General features: G+C 37.7%; 1 protein-coding gene across 4 annotated transcripts in view; it reads left to right on the top strand.

The window, feature by feature from the left end:
• The window catches only part of KIF13A (kinesin family member 13A), a 109,524-nt gene that overhangs the window by 18,518 nt on the left and 65,289 nt on the right, over positions 1 to 25,717 (top strand). For all 4 annotated transcript variants that reach the window (XM_065752437.1, XM_065752436.1, XM_065752435.1 and 1 more), the window contains exon 3: positions 20,992 to 21,004. In XM_065752437.1, the coding sequence (XP_065608509.1) occupies positions 20,992 to 21,004 (13 nt within the window). The remainder of the gene's footprint in view (positions 1 to 20,991; positions 21,005 to 25,717) is intronic.

Here is a 25,717-nt window from a genome sequence, read left to right as displayed (position 1 = left end):
AGTCAATTAGGATCATCTGCATCTGTGATTTGGAGGAAAAAATGGAGACAATTATCAGGAAATATTTTCTTTCAGCTCATGATGGAGGTGGGGAAGGGAGACTGAATTTCTTGTTGTGGGCTACAGGAGTTTACAAGAGGAATGACCAATGGTTTGTGTTAAAAGAAAAAAATCCTGATACGGAATGATTTGTAGATGAAGTGATTTAGTTCGAATTGGGTCAGAAGACACTGGTTTCTGTTGGAAAGAAAAAATTGCTTCAAATCCCTTACCACACTTTTGAGATGATGGAAGTAATTCACAGTAATGAAGAATAGACAGCTTGTAGAAACTCTTCAAGAATTCAGGAATTGCTTTGCAAAAAAAAATAGTTTATCTTGGAGAAACATGAGAATGGGGCATTCTTAACAGTTATACTTTCTGCATCTTTGGTCTTCTGTGTAGTGTATCTTCCATCTTTGCCCTGCTTATGTTTTGCCCTTCAGCATTGCTTTATGTCCACAGATAATGAGCATCATTTCAAATAATTTTTAATACTTGGTGATAGAGGTTCTGTAGAAAAGTTATGAAAGTGTACAAAAGTGACCAGCATGGGAACAGTGGCAACTCTTTATAATAAGTATATAAATGAAACTACAGACTTGACTATTTTTGAAAGTTACTGCATGAAGGGAAGAAACCATTAAATCATTGCTTAGACTGGAGCTCATTGCAGGATGTGGGTAAGAGAAACAATTGGGTGAGGCTCGCAGAGGAAAGATGCAGTTTTTTATTGTTCCTTGTGTAGGAATCACAAAGCTTTTTTTTTTTTTTTTTTTTTTTTTTGCTGAATTCAGAAGCTTTAGTGCTTTGCATAACCCTGCAGATGAAATGTTTAATGACTTTGAATTGCAGTTCATGTAGGGTGTTATTTGTTTGGATGATGTCTTGGAGAAATATATAAATGTTCATGTAGTTGGAAATTGGTTAATATTCTCCCCCCTTTTAATCTGATGTTGCTGTTGGCAGCAGAAGCAGAATGAAGGTAGGCTGGGTGCAGGTGTCTGCAGCCAGCAAGGTGACACCCAATGCTGTGTCTAATGTTGCTGTGTCATGCCTTCTGCCCAAAGAGGATTCAGTGTGAACTTTCATTTTATCTTCCAGGCTGTGCCAGGTCTTGGTACCCAGGTGAGCTGAGAATGAACAGTAACTACACCAGAGTTTCCTGAGTGAATTTTACTGTGTCTCACAGGGGGCAAATTGGACTGACCATAGAATGAGAATGGGAACTGGTAAATTGCTGAAGAGAGACAGTTTTTAATATAACTTTTTCCCTTTGTTCATCTTTTTTTCTCTTCACATGTGAAATGTCTTTGGAAGGCAGTTGCTGTTGGGTGATGAGAAGACTCCCAAGAGAAACTGATTAGGGATAGCTCTTCAAATTAATGTTTTTAAAAAACAAGCTATTAGATATTTTTATATTAAAAAAAGACAAAGAAAAGCACAGGCATCTTTGAAGCTGACCTATTAGTTGGAAATAACTACTTAATCTACATCTTGCTGTATTTTTTTCCCCCCTTGCTACTTCTTCCCCAGATTAAAAATAAAACAGAACCAATGTTCCAAAGAAGGAATAAAATCCATTCAACACTTCAGACTAGAGAGTATTATAATATATCTAAATCAAACCCACTGTTACTGAATGGATTTTATTCCTTCTTTGGAACATTGGTAATTGAAAATTGGTAACATAAAATCCATTCAACACTTCAGACTAGAGAGTATTATAATATATCTAAATCAAACCCACTGTTACTGAATGGATTTTATTCCTTCTTTGGAACATTGGTTATAGACATACCAACATATGGCACCAAGAATACTGTTATTTGTCTGTTATACTTCTTTACTCAAGAATGGGATGCTTATGAAGTGTTAACTTCAAAGCCACATTGGTGTAGGACCTAACGTGAAGCATGATGCTTAGTAGACCCTTTCTACAGTCTGATTTTCTAGATAGGTGTCTTTCTGCTTAGGAAGACTGTGCTGTTGTTATTGTGTGATTGGGAATGAAATTATTTTCCTGAAGTTATATGTTATTTGTTTCTCGCTCTTGAAAACAGAAATGAACCCTTTTTTCCTGGTTGTATTGCCTTTGATTTCCCTTGTTAGCATAGTAGATAAACTGGAGTTGCTTCATTTATTTGGACAGGTCTTATTTGATCAGGACTTCTGTTTCCAGCTTTGCTTTCAGTGGGCCTCCACTTTCAGAGTTTTCCTTTTACCATCATCCAGTGTTAGGTTTGACCTGAAGTATGAAACTCTCATGGGAACAAAAGGTCTGGAGGAGTGTTTGAGGACTGTTTTGCTTTTGGAGCAGGATTCCTGATTAGCTTTCATGCCAGTAATTAAATGATGCCAATAAGGAAACAATTGCTTTTGCTGTTAATGGCTCTTTCAGATGCTTGTTTGGGGCTGTTTCCTCAGGAGGAGAGAGCATGGTTCGGAGATTACAGCATATTTCTGTCATTGTTTTTCTGAGAAACATCTTTTGGAAACAATTACCTACGAGGTATTACTACAGGATAAGAATAAGAAGGAAAAGCTCTGCTTCTGTGCTCTGTGTATTTTAAATATGCTGACTATGCAGTTTTTGTTATTTGTGCTGTGGGTTAATCATTAATATGTAGTATGTGTGCCTCAGGACACAAACACTGCATAACCCACAGTATTTCAAGCTCTCTGGAATACAGAAAGCCTTGACTGTGTATCTCTGGATGAACTAAGGCTGCATTTTTCATGCTTAAGTTCGTGCTGTCCAAGGCATATTTCTGTTTCTCATTTCTGACAGTCTCAGGTTAATGTATGCCACTGACTTGATCTAGTTTATTACTTAAACTGTTTTGCATTCATAATGCATTGTCTTCAAGTTCTTGGGTAATTTAATAGCAAAATTTGAAGGGCGATGAGTCTAGCCATCCATTAGATTATCATTTGTGTTACTGCAACTCTAAGTGCTGCCCTTATAGTAGCTTCTACTTGTTTCTGCAGTTAACGTTATGTATTTTTTCCTGTGGAACAGGTGACATATTTCTTAAATGCTGCTTCAAAGTCTGATTCCATTGTATGAAAGTCTGTCTTTACATATAGAAGAGGACAGATCCAGTTGCTTATTTGACCTGGGAGATTTATGCTGATCTCCCCCTCTGGATCACCAGTGGGTTACATAGCTCTCCTGCACACACCCTTATCTTGTGTTCATCACATCTGACTGGACTGTTGCTCTGGAAACCGTTGCAATGTCACAAGTGACTTCATTATGATTAAATGAGGGGAAGAAAGTAGAACAAAAGAGCACATTCCTGTTTAAACATGCAACTTGGAAACTGTGACTGTCTCACATACGTTTCAGGGCACTTCTTAGTAACAGTATGCAACTCTGTCTTGCTAGTTAACAGCAGCTTCAGATTTTGTTTTATTCTTATTTCCTTCAGATAGTCTGTAGTCAACTGATACAGTCACAAGGTTGTGTTTTAGAACTCTTAGTAAAAGCTGTGTGTGGATCTGTAAAACAGACAAAAACCCAATGATATGTATTTACCCTACTACCTTCTCTACCACAAACTTAATTATTCTCTTGAAACTGAAAATGGTCTAGTTTCCAATGATGTCTGGCTTTATTTTTCATTTCTCTTTAGTATCATTGTTTTTCAAGTTTCTAATGTAGATTCATAAGTGAAATTAAATAAAGATTATAAAAATACTGCAACATTGTGTGGTACTGCCTTGACACTTACTGATCCAAATAGGTTTCTGTCTTCTGTGATCTTCATAGAGCCATTAGGGTGGAAAACACCTCTAAGATCATGTAGCCTAACTGTCAATTCAGTCACCACCATACCTCTCAGTGCTGTATCTACACCTTTCTTGAACACCTCCAGGGACAGTGATTCTACCACCTTCCTGGGCAGCATGCTCCAGGGCATCATCGTTCTTCTGAGAAAAGATTTTTCTTAATGTTCAACCTAAACCTTCCCTGCACTGTGTGAGACCATTACCTTTTGTCTAGTTGCTGGGGAAAAGGAGGCTGACTCCCACCTTGCTACACCCTTCTTTGAGATAGTTGTAGAGAGCAATAAATCAATTCTGAAGCTCTAGCAGTTCTGAAAAAGGCTTGGCAAATGTGTTTCCATTAAGATTTTAAGCAACAAAGCTGAGGGATGCGGATTCCAGGAGAACTAAGTTCATTCCTGTTGATTGCAGGCACAGCTTGACAAGTGCCATTACAGATGACAGGGGTGAATATGGCACATTTAAATCCATCTTCTTTTCTCCTCTTCATTCGAATTTTTTCTTGTTGCTCAGTTATTCCAGTAAGGTAAGAAGTTGGCTTTAGGGGGATAGCATATCAGAAGGGGCTGAAGTGTATGATATAAAAAAGGTGAGGCAAGCTGTGGAGATGCAACTAGTTCTTCCTTTGGATATATCCGTGTGAATTGTCAAAGTCTTGCATTTGAATCCATTGATACACTTTGAACTCATTAGTACTTTCAATTGTCATTTGTTATCTGTAATGGTGTCTTAACACCTTCCTTTTAATGGAAAGCAAAGTGAGTAAGCCAATCCTGAGTAATACATGAGTTCTTTTTTGTTGTCTCTCAGGAATTTCTGATCATTTTTGAGGCTTACATGCTACTGATCTCTTACCTGAGGAATGTGTCCACTCCCGTTATTGTATAAATATGTGGAGTAACTATTAATATGAAACTGTTCAGTTCTTTCTGGTAAAATGATTAGCAGTGTCAGAGGAGGTGTATTTTCTCACACAATACAATCATCTCTGTAGGTAGGTGTAGATGAGCGTCTTATCTCTAAGAATGTTTGCTTAATTTACAAATACAATATTACTGATTTTGTAGCTGGAATCCGAAGCTGAGTTTTGAATTATAAATTTAGATCGCAGTATGAAGACAGGCAATTAGTCATGTTATTATGCTGCTGCTTGCTATACATTCATATTAACTGAACATAACAGTGTATTTTTTATCTGTCACTAGTCTAGTGAATTATCAGTTTAATAAGTTACAGTGTGTAAATAGCTAATGCACGAAATTCACGCAGACTTATTTTCATTACATGCTGTTACTGAACAAGTCATAGTGTATTATTGTTTATAGCAGATAGACACTTTACTGAGGCACCATAGATGTAAGAGGTCAATTCTTTCTCAGTCGCCTATTTATAGGCTGGGCTGGAATGCTCATGTGATATTGTTTGTAATCTTGGATATTTATATTATCACAGATGCTGTGGCAAAGTTTCTTGCTATTTCCGTTATACAATTCCGTTTCCAAGCAGTATGCATAGTGCCTAACAAAGTTTGGCATGAAGATTGAGAATGTTCTTCCTTTTCAAATGGAATAAATGCTTCCTTCATGTTCTTCTTTGTAAGAGATCTCTCTTCTCCTAACAGTTATGAACATGTGATATTTGGAGAGCAGTGCATTGATATAACATTGAACAAATTGTCTTAGGACAACAGGAAATGTGCTACTTGGAATTATTTTTTTCTTTTTTCTAACTATGTTTAGGCCTTTGTGAAGATTTCTCCCAAATATAGGTGTACAGAACAGAATCTTGGTGCTCAGTTCCCATTTGTTTCATCTTTTGTGAAAACTACAGAACGTTTGCTCACTGGCACACACACTGCTCCAACTAGATCCTGTGAGGTTGAAGTTTAGTGTTATGAATGTGAAGTTATGACCAATATCCACACCTGCTAACAGACACACTGGAGTATGGAGAAATGGCCATTTGTCATTTCATTCTGTGAGGAAAAATAGAACCTTTCTCTTCCTCTTGCTGTCTGCTCTCTTTCCTCTGCCTCTGCTGCCCAAAGGGTGAAGAGTTTATTTATTATGCTTGAAATGAAGAATGGATTAATTGCATAAAAGGGATTTGCATGTCAGATACCCATTCAGCAAAGTCAGAAAAGGAGCTGATGAGACTTCAGCGTATTGATGAGGATTACCCTCTGTCTGTGAGATGAAATGGTACAAATGCTCTTTTAGTTTGACAAACTAGAGTTGCATTTGATTTAGTGTATGCAGTGCTATCTTCCAAAGCTATCACTTCGAAGGTGAGATCTAGAAAATCTTTGAAGCTTTCTGCAGTGCTCAAAAAAAACCCCAAACAAACAAAAAAAAAATCTCTGCTTATTTGTAACTGCCCAAGATTCATGAGATATTGTTTTCATAGTAAATAAAGTGCTTACTTTAAATGTCCTCATACAGATTACACTGAAAAAGTGGTGTTTGGAAAAACTAGGCTTTCTATTTAAGCCTTTATATTTTTACGTATCCTCATTTTATGCAGTTAACTTATTTTTGGCTTGGTGCAGCAGTGAATTTCTATTCAGCTTATTTATGTTGAGCTTATTTAACCAAAGCTAATGTTATGTTGAACTTTTGAGTCTGTTACATCTGTTAGAGGCAGCTCCTGCTGGCATAAAACAAAAAGGGGAAAAAAAGGGCTTATGTAAATATGTAGGTTAGGATAATTGCTCTTTTGCTTTTAGCTGCAGTTGTTGCACAGAGGAGTAGCTCTACATGCGTTCAGGAATACATTCAGAGGATGTGCATTTTTTTGTGGGAGGTTGTACAAGGTACTTTAAGTAGAAACTGTTGCAACCACTGAATTTACAGTATTGGGGATGGAAAACAGTGTCTGTATGTGATGGAAGCTTTTATGTGCTACATTTATCTTGCTCTTCAGTTTATAGAATGGGAGGGATAGAAGAGCTAAGATGCCTGTAAAATAATGTATTACAGTCTGGTGAGAATGCAGCTAAGAAGAAAACTGTGTTGTTTTGTTCTTTTTTTCTCTCCTTTAGATTAGGAAGCAAAAATACTGTCTCTGATCTTGCTTTTTTTTCATAATCATCAAGGTTAAAAAACACCTCTAAGACCATCTAATCCAACTGTCAACTCATCACCACCATGCTCACTAAACCACACCTCTCAGTTGCCACATCCACACATTTCTTGACCACCTCCAGGGGGTGGTGACTCCACCACCTGCCTGGGCAGCCTATCCCAGTGCATCACCAGACTTTTGAGAAGAAATTTTTCCTGACATCCAACTTGAACCGCCCCAGGCACAACTGGAGGCCATTACTTCTTGTCCTGTCACTAATTGCCTGAAAAAAGAAGCTGACTCCCACCTTGCTGCTCCCTTCTTTGAGATGGTTGTAGAGAGTGATAAGAGAAGGCTCAGGGGAGACCTTCTGCAGACTAAACAATCACAATTCCCCTCAGCTGCTTCTCATAAGACTCGTAACTCACTAGTCATTTTACTTCTGATTAGGCTATTAAAAATTACAGGCTCAGAAGTGAGTCATGTGCTCATTTAAAATCTTATTCCCCCACCCCTGGTTATCACTCATGAAGTCCTGAGGAGATCTGTGCTTATTCTGGTGTTTCTTTTTTTTTTATAAATGAACTAAAAAGGGGTGAGTACAGGTATGGCAGCATTATTAACTCAAGTGCCAAGCACAGTGTTGTGGAAGATTCTTCAGGTGGGGTGTGACTAGCTGAGAAAAGGGGTACTGCAGTTCACTCTTCAGTGCAAATCTCTTCTGAACTTTTGTACTTGATGATTGTTTCCTGGCTACCTCTTCTCATGAGACTCATTTTGGAGTTACTCTTGTTCGAGGAAAATATCAGCTTGATTCTCACGAAGTGTGTGAAAAATGTGAGGGAATGTTACAGCCTACTAGAGGAGCGTGCTGAAACAGGAGGGGAGGTGTTATATCTCTGTGCAGCTGCAAAATGGTCTTGAATACTATATTTTATTCTGGTACAGCTAGGAAGTGCAGTTTAGCGGTTAATGTAGTGAAACTACATATCACCTTTACAGCTCAAGAAAGATGTGAAGCTGTTAGAGTGGGTTCGGAGAAGAACTACAAAGATGATGAGAAGGCTGGAACACCTCACAAGGGAAAGGTTGAGGGAGCTGGGCTTGTTTAGCCTGAAGGCTAACACTGTGGCCTTCCAGTACTTGAAGGGAGCTTACAGGCAGGAGAAGGAGGGTCTTTTTACATAGTTTGAGAATGATAGGACATGGGTGAAATGGCTTTAAACTAAAAGAGGAGAGATTTAAGTTACAGAGAAATTATTTATTCAGATCCTGGGCAGCCTGATCTAGTGCCTGCCAGCCCTGCCTGTGGCAGGAGTTGGAGCTGGATGGTCTTTAAGGTTCTTTCCAACCTAAGCCATTCTGTGATACCTGAAGAACCAATATATGTGAGTCTTTTGCCCTAGAAAGAAGTCAGCTTTGGAGGGGAAAGGAGTATACTTAGAGATCTATACATCCATAGACAGTAGAAGGAATGATTTACTGTCTTTTATCACATAGGAACTTCACCTTAACTTAGCAGGAGAAGGACCCAGAAGAAATTGAAGGGTGTGAATATATTTAAAATGTGGAATTTGTTGCATGATCCTGTGACTTTTGAAAGTCCATGTAGTTGAAATATGGTTGATCGAATTAATATGGAAGAAAAGTAATGGAAGGCCTTAAGCTCAATGACAACACCACTTACTGCTGATGGAAGTGCCTATGTTCTTAATCTGTGCAAGATTGCTGTTTTCTGCCATGTTATGTGAACACTGAGCTGGCATGATTACAAGATCTGGTGACTGCCAGAGGCAGTTTCTCACTTCTGTGATATTCCTGTGGCTTATGTGTGGTGTAGAACTTTATCTTACAACTTTTCCTCTGTCTCTGCCTTTATGTTCCCAGCTGCACTGCTGAAGTAGTATGTTCACTGAATTCCTATAGTTGTTTTCTGGTTTTGAAAAAAATAAATTGGTGAAACTTGTTTTTAAAATAAAGAATGGCGAAGCAGACTAAGACTCTCCTCTCCACCACCCTGCATTTATCTGGAAGAGGTACAGCTGATTATGAAGAATCCCAGCACAGGAGCTGAGAACAAGAATCTGGAGATTAAGTTTAAGAAGTTTTCTGCTCTTTGCCTCTTGAGCAATTACAGGAGGTTTTCTTAGGACAACTGTTGCCAATGTGTGCTTGTCTGAAGCTTACTCGTTCTCCCTCAGACTTGAAACTGAATGTGTACACTTGAAACCTTACCTGTTTTTCCTCTCCTCCTTTTCCCTGCTGAGATAAAACTGTTTCACCTGTGACCTAATTAAAGATAGGTTCTGCTTTCAAAGTTTTCCCTTCTCTGTTTTCAAGATGTTCTTGGAAAGAATTTGTTGGCTGAAGTTGTTTTTAGCTTTAAAAAAAAATACAAAAAAGGAAGCTGTTGCTTTGGTTCATGCCTCATTCTTTCTGATTTCTAATGCAAACTAAAATTTGCAGTACTGTCCAACTACTGTTGACAGGAGGCCTAGGCAGTAGTTCTTCAAGAATGGCATAGGACCGTGACAGAGGCTAAGGTGAACTGTGCTTTATATGTGAAAAGTCTTGTTTCTAAGAAGTATGTGTTTTCCAAACTCTTTAAAATGCAAAGGTTATTTAATAAGTAGTGCAGGGTAATTACAACATAGAACTATGCCATTCTAAAAGGCTCTTGGTAGAGTCACTTGTAGATTATTCTCTGTGTTTTAGATATGCTATCTTTAAGAAACATGAATCCAAGCTGATTTATGAAGTTACTGAGATGGTTAAAGGACTGCAGAACTCCCATATGAAAGACTGGCTCTCACATTACGTTTTGCTCCTGGCTCTGTATAGGTAGCTGAGTTAGTTTGGAGTATTAACTTACAGGACATGGCACATGAGTTTAAATTCTTCAAGAGCAGAAGCCAGGAAAAACTAAAGAACATTGGTAGGATGAAAAGCCTTTCGTGAGGCAGAACAGCATAACGTATATTGCATTGTTTCAACTCTGTCTAGAGTCTTTAAGACTTCATGACGTTGCTTGTTACAGTCACAGACTATATACACTGGATGCTACTATATATGGTTGCTATATTCAGCCTGTTAACATAGATTAGCAGATGCGATCTCACTAGCTTGTCCCCAAGACTCATTTTGTTCTTCTCTCTTTTCAGGAAACACTAAATATCTACTTCACTAATTCTTTGATTGTATTAGTGGCTTTTACACCTTAGTGTTGTGACCTCCTGTGTTTTCATGACCTTCAGAGTCTAAGCAGTCTGAAGTGACTCTTGTTTCTTTTGTGCTTTTCTTGTAATCTTGTGATTCATGTGTCTGTGTTTACTCTATGGAGTCAACATTTCTCATATTGAGAATTGCTTGTAATACTTTATCTGGAATTGTGCCTCTAACTTCAGCATAGCATTTTTATTTTCAAACAAATTGTAATTTCATAGGACAGAAGGCCAGCTGTTATGTGCATTTTGTGAAATAAATAAAATTACTTCAGTTGTTAGCATTTAGCTGTGGACTCATTCTCTGACAGTATGCTTCAGAGCTGCATCTGTCTTAATTTCATACACAAGTCTCTAGGTAAAGCGAGTGGAAAATCATTTTTGTTTTAAACTACTTGTTATATGAGGGCAGCTCTGAAAGTAATGCCTCCTATTTTATGATTTAGGCCCACAGTGTCTGGGTTGAACTTTGGTGATATTGGCAGTAGAATTTGAACCTTCCTGCCGAAGCTCCATTACATTTTGTTGCTGTGCGACAGCTAACAGCAGACGGGCAGTTTGACAAAATGTTGTCTGACATGGTAGTGCACGTGAAGCAAAGGTGTGTCATTGAATTCTTCCATGTGGAAAAAATGGCACCCATTGACGTTCATCGGTACTTGCTGAATGTTTATGGAGACCAAGCAGTAGATGTGAGCACAGTGAGGCAGTGGTGCTTTCTTGAAAGACAAACTACCTTGTTCTGAATGGCCTTGCAGATTTTAACAAGCACAGCATGCGGACTCGCTCAGGGCTTGTGAAAATGCACAGTGAATGGTAGTGACTGTTGAAAAGCAGTGTTTTGTAGCTGAGAATTTGCTCTATCAAATAGTATTATTGTGCTCTTTGTAGCTATGGCTTCCATAGGAATAAGCACAAGACATTACATTTGGAGTGGCCAATATATTTCTGACTTATCAAGATAAACCAGTTGTTTTGTTTTGTTTTGTTTTCGCTACTGAGATCTAAAGATAATAGAGCCTAAGTTAAAATCCCTTTATCTGCTAGAGCAAACTAAACAATTCCAACACAGTTTTCAAGTAGTACTGGCCAAGCCTGTTTACTTAAAATCAGTAAGTGAAACCTGGGTATCTGGCCTTTCCTGATAACATCACTTGAAGGGAGCAACAGATATTGCTCTTCACAGCAAACAGATTTCTTGGAGCCTTTAATAAACTGCCGGTGTAAAAAGTAGGCTTGAAAAACCCTACTGAGTGCTACTTAAGCTGCTAAAAATGCCATATATTTTGTATTGTATACTTCTTTCTCTGAAGCTGATTTATTTAGGTTGGTGTGTGGAACATACCACATAAAGGCTTTTAGAGATTTTTTTTTAATTGGCTTTTTAAAGTAAGGATGTTACAAGTCTAGGGTGGTTGTAAAGGGTTTAAAGATTCCTCAATTACAGACTTTCGGCATCATCATATACTAATGCACTCACTCTCTGCCATTGTCTTAAATGAAAATCAATTATACCACTTTTCAAAGGATGGCTGAAGTAGGAAGGGACCTCTGGAGGATTTGGCCTAACCCCTTCTCAAGTAGGGCTGCCCAGAACAGAGTGCAACGTACGATGTCAAGGACAATTTTGCACATCTCCAAGGAGACCTCACACCTTGCGCAGCCAGTGCGAGTACTTCAGAACCTGCACAGCACAGAATTGCTGCCTGGCTTTCAGACAATCTCTTTTGCTCCAGTTTGTTGCTGTTGCCTGTTGCTCTGGTGCTGAGCACCTCAGAAAAGACCCTGGCTCCGTCTTCTTTGTACTGTTTTTTCAGGATTAATAGACATTAATGAGAACTGCCTGAGCTGCTTCTTCTCCAGGCTGAACATCCCAGCTCCTTCAGCCTTCCCTCACAGGAGAGGTGCTCCTGTCCCTAACTTTTAATTTTTATTCCATGATTTTATTATTTTTAAGTGTATAATGCTAGGATTATGAACACTAGTTTCAACCATTTAGAATTCAGTGTGATCCAGAAGAACAACTTGCTTAGTAATGAGTTTGAATGTTATTTGGATCTTTTAGTCTACAGTCAGTTAGGGATATGTATTCCAGTCATAAAATTATGCTTTTTAAGCCTCTGAAGGGATAGACCTTTGTTGTTGCCATCAGGCTATATATTTCCTATTTTGTATGTAAGTAGTGTGTACATCATTTTTCAGTCTGGGAAGGTTTAGGGATTTTGTTCATTTTTTCACAGATGGTAGAGATGGAAGTGCCAGTGCTAGTAGTTGTGTAGAAGTCTGAGGTGTTCATTGTCATTTAAGTGTTAGCATGGCACACAAATGAAGGGATCGCTACTACCAAGTGCATATTATTCATACAGGAGGCAATGCCTAGTTGAAAAGCCTTAATTTGACCCTCAAACATTTTCTTCCAAGCAGCAAAGATTGTAGGCAAGATGGTGTTTATAGCAAATCCTCAGTTCACTGTGAGGTATTGAGCGTTAAGTTTTTTTGAGCTCACCTCCTCAGTTGTGCAGGGCATTAGCTTGTATTTTCTGACAAGATGTTGAGCTCTGCGACTTGAGTGCCTCTCTGACATCAAGCAGAAGGTAACCTCTGTCTGAAGCCCTCAGGTGGAGGATCTGTGATTGTCACAGCATTTGCCAGCCCTTCTCTGCTGGGGATCATCTATTCACAGTCTTGAAATGAGCTCAGGTTGTGCCTTCCTCTGCTAGGTTCAATAACCTAGTGCTTGTTGTTTGTCCTCTGTGAAGACTGTTAACTGTCTTGGCAGTTGTTCACTTTTTGTTAGCTGAGGAACTCGGAGCAAATGCTGTGAATGATTTTTCTTGAGGTGACTTCTGTGATTCATTTCATGATGTGCTAGGTTACTAGAGCTTGCTAGAATAATGACTGAGCTTTAAAGAAAAAAATGAATAAAAATTTCTCTTATATGGGTGCTATATAAGGTTAAAGTCTCCTCAGTACTTCCAAGTTGGGTGTTCTGCAATGACTTACTCTATTTAGTTAGGTGGGGCTGATTTGAGTTTACATTCCTGTTGTATTGCTCCACGTAATAAAACTTCTTTATCACATGCATCATCTCACTCTTTCTCATCATGGTGTTCTGTCAAGTGTGGTAGCATTTGTTAGCACTGTCTTTTAAAGCAAATAAGGTAATGTTAGCCACTGGCACAGTAGATGTTACAGCCTGCTGTTAGAGACTTTCTAAAATCTTTCTGGTGAGGTGGTGGAGATTGCCGTGCTGCCATCAAAACTGTGTTGTCATTAAAACCGTGGAAACTTTCAGTTTCTTACACAAGTTAATGAATGGCATTTCTGATCATTTCATTTAATATTCACGATACTGAAAAAGTGTGCTAGGATGAGATGAGGAGAGCAATTAGTGATTTTTTTCTGAGTCTCAGAAAGCTAATTCTTTCGTTATATGGTTATATTTAAAGAATGCTAACATATATTTGCACAGCTGTGTGAAGTGTTGTGCCCAATCAGCATCTTTTTTTGAATCTCATTAATAATGTAAATTAGTTTAGATTTGCACGATGATTTTCCCTGGCGTGATGATGGAAAGTAACAGTGAAATTTATGGGTTCTTGTATCTCATCTAGTCTGGACAAATGGTTGGGACTGTTGCACAGGGAATGGCTCAGCGAACTCCTTGCCCTGCTTGACTAGTAAAGAACCTCACCGCAAGCACAGTCTTTTTAAATTTATTGAAGAATGTAAGATGTTACAGTGAAGATTTCTGAAGATCATTAGCATTGAAAAGGAACGTTATCTTTTGACACTGGGGAGGTAGGAGGCAGGCAGTTGCTGGGTGCAGCTAACCGCAGTGGCTGGCTGCATGTAATTGTAGAGTGTGTGCAGAGCTGAAATGCCAGTTAATGCACAGGACGTTTTTCTCCTTGTCAGTGCTAGAAATAAATGCAACGAAACTGGAATAATAGCTCCCTAATAAATGACACAGTAACTTTATTAACATTACTAGAATGCTTTTCCACATGCTTTACAAAAATATAGAGTGTCTGTCCAGAGAAAAGTTTTGTTCAATTCTGGCTAAGAATCAGACATTAAAGACTAGTTTAACAGCTGACAGCTATTGGGTTCTGAGATATGATTGATTCCTTTCTCTTATCTCACAGGGCTTGTTTAGTTAGTAAAAATCTTCAGATTTAGATTTTTTTGGCATTCAGTTTTATTGAAAAAGGTGAGAAAATTATCTGTATTAGGGAAACAGTTGCTGGAGCAACTGCCTTTAATAACAGTCATTGCTTCTTACATTCCTACATTCCTTTGCTGCTTTGTTGTGAGGCTATTTTGATGTTAGTATAAGCACACTATTGTTTGTGTGTGTCTTGTACTTTGGTAGGAGGTGTCTTTTAGGATAACTAGTCTTGGACAAGCTTTGAATGAATGGTATTTAAGACTTGTGCTGAATAGATTATTTGACATGATAAATTCTGCACAGAGGCCTCAGCAGTAAGGTTTGAGTTAGAGTTCTTTTATTGCAGAGCAGAATTACAATTTTATTGAGTCAGTTTTTACTTTTTCAGTAGAACTAAGCAAATTAGCTGAAATGGGAGAATACTATTTTTTCATTTTGGGGAAAAAAATACGTTGAAGGATGTCTGAGTGGACAAAATTTTCTTTAGGGTACAATCTGTCAAAGTAATAGATTAAGTTTTCTACATGTGGCTGCTGACTGTATTCCTAAGCCAATGGCTCTTTGCAAAGTGGCTTGCTTTTGCCGTTAGTTATTAGTGCTTTCCAAGCTGTCAGTAGAAGTTGGTTTTTGTTGAATTTGTGTCATTGTAAAAGTAAGAACTACGTGAACTACATGTCAATACATTGCTGATGTTGGGCAGTAAAAATAGGCAGAACTTGTAGTGAAAGCTGGGTTAGGAACTAGATGTTTTCCAGCACAGTTGGTGCTGTTTCCTGTCTTGTAATTGTCTTTCACTTATTTTAATGGCCTTGTGCTGGTCTTATAACCTGTGCTGCTTTTTTATTTGACTGGTTTATCACTGCTGCAGTGAGTGAGATTAAGTTATTGGAGTGGATCCTTGGTATGGTGAAATATCCAGTCATTTTCAATTTTTTTTTAATGCCGTAATATTCATTTTACTACTGTAATACCTGTTTTCCTTAAATTGTTCGCAGAACTGATTTCAGTGTTTGACTTCTCTCTTTCCATTGGGCACCTGTACACAGCACACAGCTCCTTGATACAACATTTTCCTAAAGCTAAAGAGCAACCTATTTTTATTATTTTCATCTGGTTTTTTTTCATATTTGGTTTTTGTTTGTTTTGGTTTGGTTTTTGTGTGCTGATTCAAGCTATCTCACTATGCAAGTGCTTGGTCAAACTGCTTTACTTGTTAGAATGCTTTTATTTTGCTTTTTTATTTTTTATTTTTCTATAAAAACAGACTTGCTGCATAGGAGGATTAAACAGACACAGGGTATGTTCTACCCAACTTATGGAAGAATATAAAACAACTATTTGTATTTAACAAAAAAAGTTCGTATAGTGTATATGTGTTCTGGGAACCGTGGTATGAATTGTGACGCTGACTTCTTCATTAGCCAGCTGCACCAAAGGTGTCCCAGCCAAGTAGAAAGGCAGGACGCTTCCCTTTCAGGGCATTGTCCCCATTTCCTTTGATCTTCTGCCTTTAGAGAGGGGAAGAAGGAAATGGACAAATAGATCTCTTTTTTTTTTTTCTGTTACAGAGAAGGTGATATACTGCTGATACTTCTCAACAGCATCATCAAAACAGTTACTGTGACAGACTAATCGTTTTCCAGACTAGTGCTTTTGTTAAGTAGTACCCATTAACAATGTATATACATGCTTTTTAAGATGCATTGTATCAGGCCTGCAAGTAACAACCTGCACTGATAATCCGCTCAGCAGTGTGGGGTCCTAGAGTTGCAGAATGTTCTTGTGAAGGATAATAGAAACCTCATCTCTGTTTTTACATGCCTGCTGTTTCTGAGTGCTGAATGTCTGCTATCTCTGCAACAGCCATTCTGGCAGCCTTCTACACCCAGGCAAGCAACGTAGTTACTTTGATCAAATAAAGCAAGAGGCATTTGTTATGGTGATCCTACTACTGGTTTGTTTACCTGCACTATGCCTCTGAATGATGCAAACACATCTGGGATATTCTTGGCCTGCATTATTGACAATCTGGTTTAGAAACAAAAGAAAAAAAAAAGAGCAACAACAGAACAACACCAAAAATTCTCAGGGGAGAAAAAAATACGCACACACACATGTATATATATATGTATTTGTTTTGATCAGTTTGCCTTTAGGTTCCAGAGGCTGGAAAGGTGATAAGAAAAGGTAAAGTTGAAATCAAGGACGGGTGGAGTGTAAAGCTATATCCTTCCATGTACATTAAAGCATAACAAGTTTGATAACCTGTTCCAGCTTGACATAGCTGGGAACAATCAGGCTGTAGGCTCATACAAAGGACCCATTCATTCCCTGGTATTATAGAATTCTCAACAGAATAAACTGCATGTGAGGAAACTGTGGAGGGCAAGATGTGAAAACTGTAGATATTGAACACTACTAGAGAGAGCTCAAAAATAAATGTGGAAACATTTTCTGTATCTGTCACGATGATCTCGGCTTGCTGATCTTTATGCTCATAGAAGAAAAAAAGAATATTTTTTCAACTCATAAAAAAGATTTTTCTCCTCTTTTCTAGTATACTGAAAGTTGCTTTTAGTAATTCTTTTGGCCAGTGATCCTGAAAAGTACACTGATTATTATGTAGCCACTACGTATAAACATTTAATTATATATTTGGGAAAACAATGAGTATTGTAAATTTGCTGTGATTGCACATGGAACGCGAGTAAAAAGGTATTTCAGAGTCAGTGTTTTGGATGATGATTTTTGGTGGAGTCAGCAGTGGAGTCAGCTTGGAATAGCAGGCTGGAAACCCTGTGATTGGTTCATCATTTGCTATAGATACTACCTGTGGTTACTTTACATAGCTGGTTATTACTGCTTTGTCTTCATTAATTGATTGTGAGAAAGGAAAAGAATCCACAGAATACTTTCCAAAATATGAAGTAATTATAGTACAGTTGTGACCTAGTTGGCTTCTTGGCATGGTCCTATTGGAGAAGAATTGGATTGTGTGGGTGTAATTCCAGAGAGATGAAGACCTAGTTTTCTAATATGTCTTCTTCCGCTGTCTTCTTCAGTGTGGAATTACCTGGGTTTATACCTGCAGGGTCATTTTAAAAAGCACCTTACCCCTACCAAAGACGATACTGTTAAAGAGTGAAGCCTCGTTATATGGAAGGAGTGGTTGAAGGAGTATTCACCAGTGCTTTCCCATTTTTTGTTGTTCAGGATGACATTTTCTCTGGTGGAAGTGGTGTTTGGTTGGGAATGCTGACTAAGGGATGAAAGCCATTCTCATCAGTGTGGTTATAAACCTGGCTGTCATTACAATGACAGCACCATGTACCTCTGGATTCTCATAGTGAAGGAATGTCTTCTGTTGTTCCCCGTTAAAGCTCCCATCTTAGTTAAAAACCGTTCTTCCTTGTCCTGTTAGTGTCAACCTCTGTAAAGAATCGTTCACCTTCCTGTTTATATGCTCCCTTCATGTACTGGAAGGCCACAATGAGAGGGTCTCCCCACACCATTCTCTTCTCCAAGCTAAACAAGCCCAGTTCCCTCAACCTTTCCTTATAGGAGAGGTGCTCCAGACCTCTGAACATTTTAGTGGGCCTCCTTTGAACCTGTTCCAAGAGCTCTGCATCTTTCATATTTGCCAAGCAGAAAAGGTGCTGTTGCAGAAAATAAAGCCAGAGTAGGTCTCCATGGACAGACCTCAGTAAACAGTCTTCTCAGCATAGTTAGAAAATCATTCTGGTGATATTTTGATTTAGCCATGATATTTTCTGGGCAGAAGAGGAAGTTCAAAATGCAGTGGGCTTTCAGGTGGTTGCAATTTGCATTTCCTCCAAAGGATGAGAATATTTTTCAGGTTTTGGAGGTTATTTTGGTTTTGAATTTCGGATATGTCAGAGAAGTCAGTCTTCAATCTGATTGCAGATATTGTCCTTTGTTAAATTAAACAAAACCCTGCTATTGTGCAGACACAGTACAGGGATAGATAACTGTGATATTTCTTGTCTGCTTGGTTTAGAGGAGATTTTGGTGCCATTCATGTTCCCATTGGGACAGTGGTTGATGGAACACTGACGATTAAACATCAAATGGGTTTGGGAAGTAAAAATCTTAATTGGTGTATCTCTGTGATCTGCTGTCCCCTCCCCCAACACTGTGACACAGATCTACTTGGTCTCAAGGTGTGACAAAAAGTAAGATAAACTCATTTTTTTATGAAAAGATGCTGGCTTCTGGGACAGGGAAGAAACTATGCAGCACATCTGAAAAAAAATAAAAAGAGAACAGCATATTTTGATGGAAAATTGGTTGATGCTAACACAGGTTTTAAAAGACACCTTTAAGTTGCTCTGGGTATGATTTCAGTAAAATTGTAAACAGTTCTTTTTTTTTTGTTAGTCCAACTGAAAAATGTGTTTGTATCTCCATCATCATTGCCAGAAAAAGGGTTACAGTAACTTGATTAGCTGGAATTTTTGAGTGACTTAAAGAAATCATATCCTCTGAAGCGAGATTATTGATTTCCAGAGGCCTTTGCTTGTGTTGCTGCTGCTGAGGCTGGCAGGTGCCTGAGGAGTTAGGATTTTAGCTGCAGTTCCTTGTGCCCATCCAGGAAGCTGGTGATAGATCTCACTTCCAGTGGGGAAACTCCTGCTGTCCACCAGTGTTTGAAAAAGTTGCTGTTCCATTTTTCTTAGTGCAACCATAAGGGAAAAGTGAGATTTCCTAAAAGGCTTGCACTGCTAAAGGAAATGTGTTATGAAATGTGTGAAAGACATTTACTGAAGTGATGTTCTGTACCCCTTTTCCATATGAGGCTTATCAAAGAGAAATCTAGTTGGTAAACATTCTGTTGGCATTTGCTTTCTTTGACTAATATTTGACCCTACTGAATGGGGACCCTGCTGAACTATGATAGCTCTGCATTGGGAATTCCCTGAGAAAGATGATACATTCTTGAATTATTTCTCAGTATATGAGTGCATTTGAAATGAATGCAAACCCTTTCCAAAAAGGCTTGGGTAACTTACCTCAATAGGAACATCTTTCTAATGTAGGAATAGAAAATATAGAGCTGATACTAGGACTTTGGTTAGATGAGCTGACAGAGTTTGACTTCTATCACATCTGGAAATTCATTAAATGAAAAAATATTCCAAGTAAAGCAAAATAGCATTTTTTGACTTGGTAAGAGTGATTTCAGCACAAGTTCTGAGACACCTGTCTGCAAGCTCACTATGGGGTGAGCCACTGCTGATAATGAGAGGGTAAGGCTGCTGGAGGTGGTTTGGCTAGGAGACAAAGGTGTATTTGCATTAGACCAGTACCATATGCCAGCTATGTAGTTCTGGTTTAGGCAGACGCCTTGTCTGAGGTATGAAATGAAAGTAGGCAGAAAGGATTGTGTAAGATGTGTTTGTGTTTGACTTTCTTTCAGCCTTTTTTTCTGAGCCTCCATGTTCTGGGGCGATAGAAAGATGGTTCAAAGTGTTATTTCCACCCTCAGCCTTTGTGGAGTTTGTGTATGTAATTTGGTGGGGGAAAGTAGGGTTTGGTCCCATGTGTTTCTACACTGGGACTTCAATATCTGCCTGATACCTTAGAATTTTGTGTATAGTGCCTGTCCTTTTTGTTGGATGTATGGAGATTCTGCATCCTTATCCTTACTTTGTAAACCTCACTGCGTTCTTTGATTGCCCTGTCTTTTCTGTAGACCTTTTTAGCTGTGCTTTTTCTTCATCAGTCACATGTGCATGCTTGCTGTGAAATGCAAAGATAAAGTTCTAGTGTGTGCAATTTCAGATTAATTTAAAGCTATGAGTAAGATTGTAGTTCTCATGAAGGGCCTAAACCAGTTTAATTCTGTATTGCATCTTTGGATCTTCTCTCGCACTGGCATCAGCAAGCACAGGGCTGCTTAGTGAGACATGTCAGTGATCTGAGTTGGTCAGTCCCTCCAAAAAAAAAACCCCATCAAACGAACTGAATTTACTGTATGACCACATGGCTGCCAGAGTAAGCATAAAACATCGAAGGATGAGTCAAAGTATTTTACATTGGTATCCTCAGTTTGAAAGTTTTTACCTCTGCTCCATTTATGACAGCATCAATTAGAGTTGGGCCTTAAGGATAATTGTGTTTTTGCTTTGGTTTGCTATGTTCTGTGTAGGCTTCCTGTGGCCAAGGAAAATACAGGTTTCTTTTTCTACACGTTTCTCGTTGAGAGACATCTGTTTGACTCTTACCTTGCTCTTGTATGTTTAGCACTACTGAAGTCAGTGGGGCTTTGCTTTTATCTATCAGTTTGTAGGCTGTTTTCATTTGCCACAAAATGTGAAATGATGTGACTTCAGTGGCAAATAAAAAGAATGCCTGTTTTCATTTTGAAACTCAGTGCAGTTAGGTTTTTTAGCTTGTAGGGAATGTTACATTTTTCTTTCTCTCTTTTAAATGTATGATTATATTAATGATTAAGAAGCTACTGATTCTTGTTAAAAATCTATGCTATATCATATAATTATCTTCTGATTCTTTCTGATTTGATTATTCTTAAATATGTTGTGGTTTACAAAAAAAAATTAGATTATAGTAATGAAGTACACTGACTTTGTTTTTATTTCTTTTCTTTTTCTGCTACCTTCCATTTATGTGAATGGTGAATTCATACTTCACCTCTTCGTTGCTGATTTTTTCCCCATCTTCTAGAAAACCACCTAAGGTAAGTTTCTCTCTCTTTGTGTTTGGGCCTCCTTCAAAAGTGTTGAATATGGCAGAAGTGTCTGGCATGTTCCTATAGTATGTAATCAGTATGGCTTTGGTGAAGAAAAACATGTTTAAAGAAACCTCTATTCCTTTTTCAAAGTTCATCGTAACTGAAAAAGATTACATTTTAATCCAATTGATATGAAGATTAAGGCACATGACTTCTTAAAGCTATGACTAGGACAAGCCATTATATGAATGCATTCCTAAATACCCTAGAAGTAATAAGTATAACTTGTAAAACATTTTGTTGCAGATAATATACACACTATAAAGAGGAATTGTTTTAAAAGGTGGTGAAGCACATCTAGAAAAAACAAACTCTTCTTTTTTGTAATTGAGCCCTGGAATGGGCTGCCCAGGGAGATTGTGGAGTCTCCTCTGGAGGTATTTCTTCACATGCTTTCCTGTGGAGTCTACTGTAAGGAACCTGCTTTATCAGGGCGGGGTTAGACTAGATGACCTCCAGAGGTCCTTTCCAACCACTATTATTCTATGATTTTGTGGCCAGAGAGTACCAGAACTTACTTAGAAAATACTTTGTGTGTAATGCAGGGGAAAGGAAGGAGGATGAGTGTTAGGTATCTATTGTGATAGAGGAGCCTTACTGGGATGAGAAATACAGTATCAGTACAGGGCTGTTAGCCATGATAAGGTAAAAGCAGCATTTTTGCTACATTTTGTCAAGAGATTCAAACCCCAGCATTTTGATATTTTACCTCAGCATTTGAAAGGATGATTTTCTCCTTTTTGTTTCTATTGGATGTTATTTTTCATAGCATAGGTAACTGTGAGTGAGTTTATTTTACATTATTCTCTTTGATTTGTAAATTTTGAAGAAATAGTTAATGTGTGAGTCTGACATTTCTTCCCAGAAGGCTTACACCCATAGAAGACAAACTGGGGTGCCTAACATATCTATGCGATTCAGACAGCTATTTTTGTGTGTGTGCATATATATATGCGTATGAATGCTGTTTTGATTATTTTCCAAAGTGTAAGAAGAAAGTAGTTCAGTAAATGATCTGTATTGTTCCCATTAGGTAGGGAAGAATGGAACAAAATCTATTTTAACATGATTTGAAATAATTGTATAAAACAAACATTTTTATTTTCATTTGCTGTGATCTTAAATAATTAAAAAAAAGACAAAAAAGACAATTATTATAATAATAAATAACACTGATATTTTCATTTGAAATGCTATACTGGACTGGCAGTTTTTCCCTTAGTGATTGAATCTCTTAAAAAAATGGATCTGGTCTTAAGCTTCACCTTTTTTTCCAAAGCAGTAAAGTTCTTCTGTCAAGTCTAGTTAATATAGCTAGTGCAAAAGAGCTTGATCATTGTCTTTAAAAAGAAAACTAACAAAACAATAGCAATACAAACAAAAACAAACATGGAAGCCCCCATTTTCTTTTGTAATTTAAAAAAAACCAGCTTCCTTTTCTGTACTACCTCATTCATATATCCTTGTAGGCAAATGAAGTTGTTATTAATGTTATGTAAAAGCTTAATTACAGCCTTGAGTTTCTTCCACAAAAGTGTACTAGCTGCATAGTTGTGTATATAGGCCACATAATTACCAGGTATGGTTAGATGATCATTGGTTTCCCTGAGCTATATTGCTGCAACTTAAGATGATGTGTGAAATGTTGATCACTTTGAGACAGAAGATGATTCTTACCATCTGTAGAAATACATTTTGTGAGTGTTTCAAGATGTGATACAGGATAAGGATACTTCTTGAACTAATAGCTTTTTAGGTACCCTTCACAGTCAGTCATCAAATTAGCATTTTTTAATCAAATTACCTAAGTGTTGAAAGTTCTTTATGTTTCAGGAGCTAATTTGTCATTAGCCATGGGTGAATTGTGATTCCCATCCAACCCAATAGTTCTTAAGCTATGGTAGGAAAAGTTACATGCATACAAGTTTCCATCTTTTTCTGGAAGCACCATGTTTCATTACATTACTTGGTCTTTTATTGTAACGTTTTGACGACTAAAACAGTCGTTCTATTCTGAGATCTGTGAGCTATACCCAATTTTGCCTTCAGATTTTCTGTTGTACTTCTTTTGGTGGTAGGTTTTGTGTTTTTCACTCAGCAGGTGCTCAGCAAACTGTGCCCAACTTCTTATCAGTTCCTTCAGTGTCTTCCATTTCACTTACTGGTGTAGACTTTATTTGCAAATCCATAATGTATGCTTAGCTACTTGAACGGTTGTAATAAAGATGTAGCAGCAGCTGTCTGGTGAATGAAAATTTCCATTCTTCATTTCTGATACACTGGTATTTTTTTAAGAAAAAAAGATAGTCAGCCCTGTAGTTCACCCTGTCTGTCAGGTTGGCTACTTTGTTGAGGTTCATGTAGGTGGTATCTTCACCTGTAAAGCTTAACTTTTTTTTTCCCTGTAAAAACAGAACGTGATCAATTAGCCATCTATTGGTCACATGGAAATGACTGTTAAGTGTTATCTGTGCATTTTTAATGTTGTATAGATACATAGATGGTGTTTGTTAAAGAGTATGTTCAGTCTTGGTAGTGCACTGCTAATTGCTGAAAACCCCAGGCTTGATCTAGTCTGTACAGAGATTAGGTTTTTAAAAGAACTAATAATGTGAAATTAGACTCCTTTCTAAACTAATCATATCATATAGCTTAATCAGGTGAGCATTTAACATTGGATGAAGTACTCATTACCTGTAAGTAGTTCTCATAAGTATACTTGCATGCATAAGACCTTAAAATTATTAATTGTTGAAGGCATTGATTAGAGGCTTTAATAAAAACAGTTTTCCAACTGTAGTGCCACTTAGATTGAAAATACTGTGCAAAGTCAAACACTGGAATGAACTGGGAAAAAAAAAAAAAAACCAGCAACAACAAAAAATGAATAAATGTTGTTGCCTTAGCTCTACTGAGAGTTTCTGATTTAGCAGCTGTTGCCCTACTATGTCAATTTACTGGCAAGTTTCTTTTATCTAGCTATTTTAGTTACTACAATAAAGCCGAGATTCTTGCAAAAAAGTAGAATAATTTCAAGGCTTGTTCCTTATTTTCCTCTGAAATTTGAAAACCCAGAATGGTTTTGAGTCCAGCTGTGAAAACTGGCAGACTTGCAGATGTAAACTTGCATCTGATTACATTTGAATGCCAACAAGTGCATTAACTTGAAGTATTATGAAACTGTCTTTCATCGTTTCCTGACTTTGCCTATCTCTTTAAAATACTTTACAATTTTCTGGTACAGCGATGATGAAATTGACATCACTGTAACAGTGAAGCAGAAATGTGAGCCTGTAGTGTTACAGAGGCATTCTTGAAATGCTTAGAGCAACTGAAGATTCAGGAAATCTTTGTGGAGATACAGTTGGTGGTTTTAAATGTTGAATTTCAGACAAAAAACACTTGGCTTTTTTTTTCCTCGCAGGGTTAGAACAGCCAAATGGGGTGGACTTTCCAAAATATGTTTAACACTAATTTGTAAAAGATGCTTCTGTAGTTTAAAAAATTCTGTCACAGATCTCTCTTTGTTCAAATGTATTTAAATAATTGTTTTGGAATAAGCTGGAAAAAGTTTTGGCTTTTGCTTTTGTGTGTTCTCCAAAAAATGAAAAAGGCATTTTCAATGCTCAGTGTGAGTGTTTGGCTAATGAGTCTGAGGCTGTAGCATTAACAGCACTTTTGATACCTTTGATGTTCATATTGACACTGTTTTTTGTACCTTCTTCAGAGAAATAGATCTCAGGAAGAATAAAATTAATGAGGAAAAAAAAAAAGTTGATTATTCTGCATGCTCATATCAAAAGTACAGTCAGCATATTTTTAGGTGTCCCCAGGTAAGTCTGTGTGCTGTTCTTGGGATTACATGTCCTGCAGCTTTTACACTGGAGGCCAGGAAAATAGAAGCTGTCGAATCATCTTGATACTTAATAAATAAATAAAAAGGTCTCACTATTCAGTTCAGATTGTGCCCTACGGGAGTTTCCCATTGAGTGCCTTAGTTACATGAGTGCTGTAGAGCCTGACTGATCAAGATCTTACTCCTAAATGCTTTATTTCTTACTATCTTAATGCTTGCATTTAGAGTCTATGTTTTCAGAGGTCTAACTTGTCCTGTAAATGGCTTTGTTTGGGAATGCTCATAGTTTCTGTTCTGTTTTCACTAACATCAGTAATTATACATTTTTTGTGCACTTGTTTCTGTGGAGAAGAGAGTTTTTCTGCAGTTGCAAAATGTGTTATGCAGGTATTGAGTGTTCTAGCAGTTGCCTCTCTTTTACCTGACATATTTTGAATTTTATTTTTTGGAAGTAATCGTTACTTAAGGATTTAACAGTTTTCCACAAAGCAGTCTAGAAGTAGCCTAAGCCCTTTACATTACTTTTTATGTTTAATAGAGTACTTACTAAGATGTTATATTTACGTTTGTTTTATTTTTAGGCAGATTTTTGCCTTATTGCAAAGTTAATTTTGACCAATTTTTACCTTTTTAAAATAAACCAGATGATTGCTTTTCTATGAGAAATAGCTGTAAGCACGTATTTTAATTAGTCTCTTTACGAGATCAGTATTTATATATTATCATGTCCTGGTTAATTAGTAGTGTTAATCATGCACCTAGTGGTGCTGGCCAGCCCTGTGTAGGTGCTGCGTATTGGTCGG

The sequence above is a fragment of the Cyrtonyx montezumae genome, unplaced genomic scaffold, assembly GCF_038088225.1.
Source record: "Cyrtonyx montezumae isolate F1298 unplaced genomic scaffold, pur_monq_1.0 scaffold_8, whole genome shotgun sequence".
NCBI classification, from domain to species: domain Eukaryota; kingdom Metazoa; phylum Chordata; class Aves; order Galliformes; family Odontophoridae; genus Cyrtonyx; species Cyrtonyx montezumae.
This window is presented reverse-complemented; position numbering and strand designations above follow the sequence as displayed.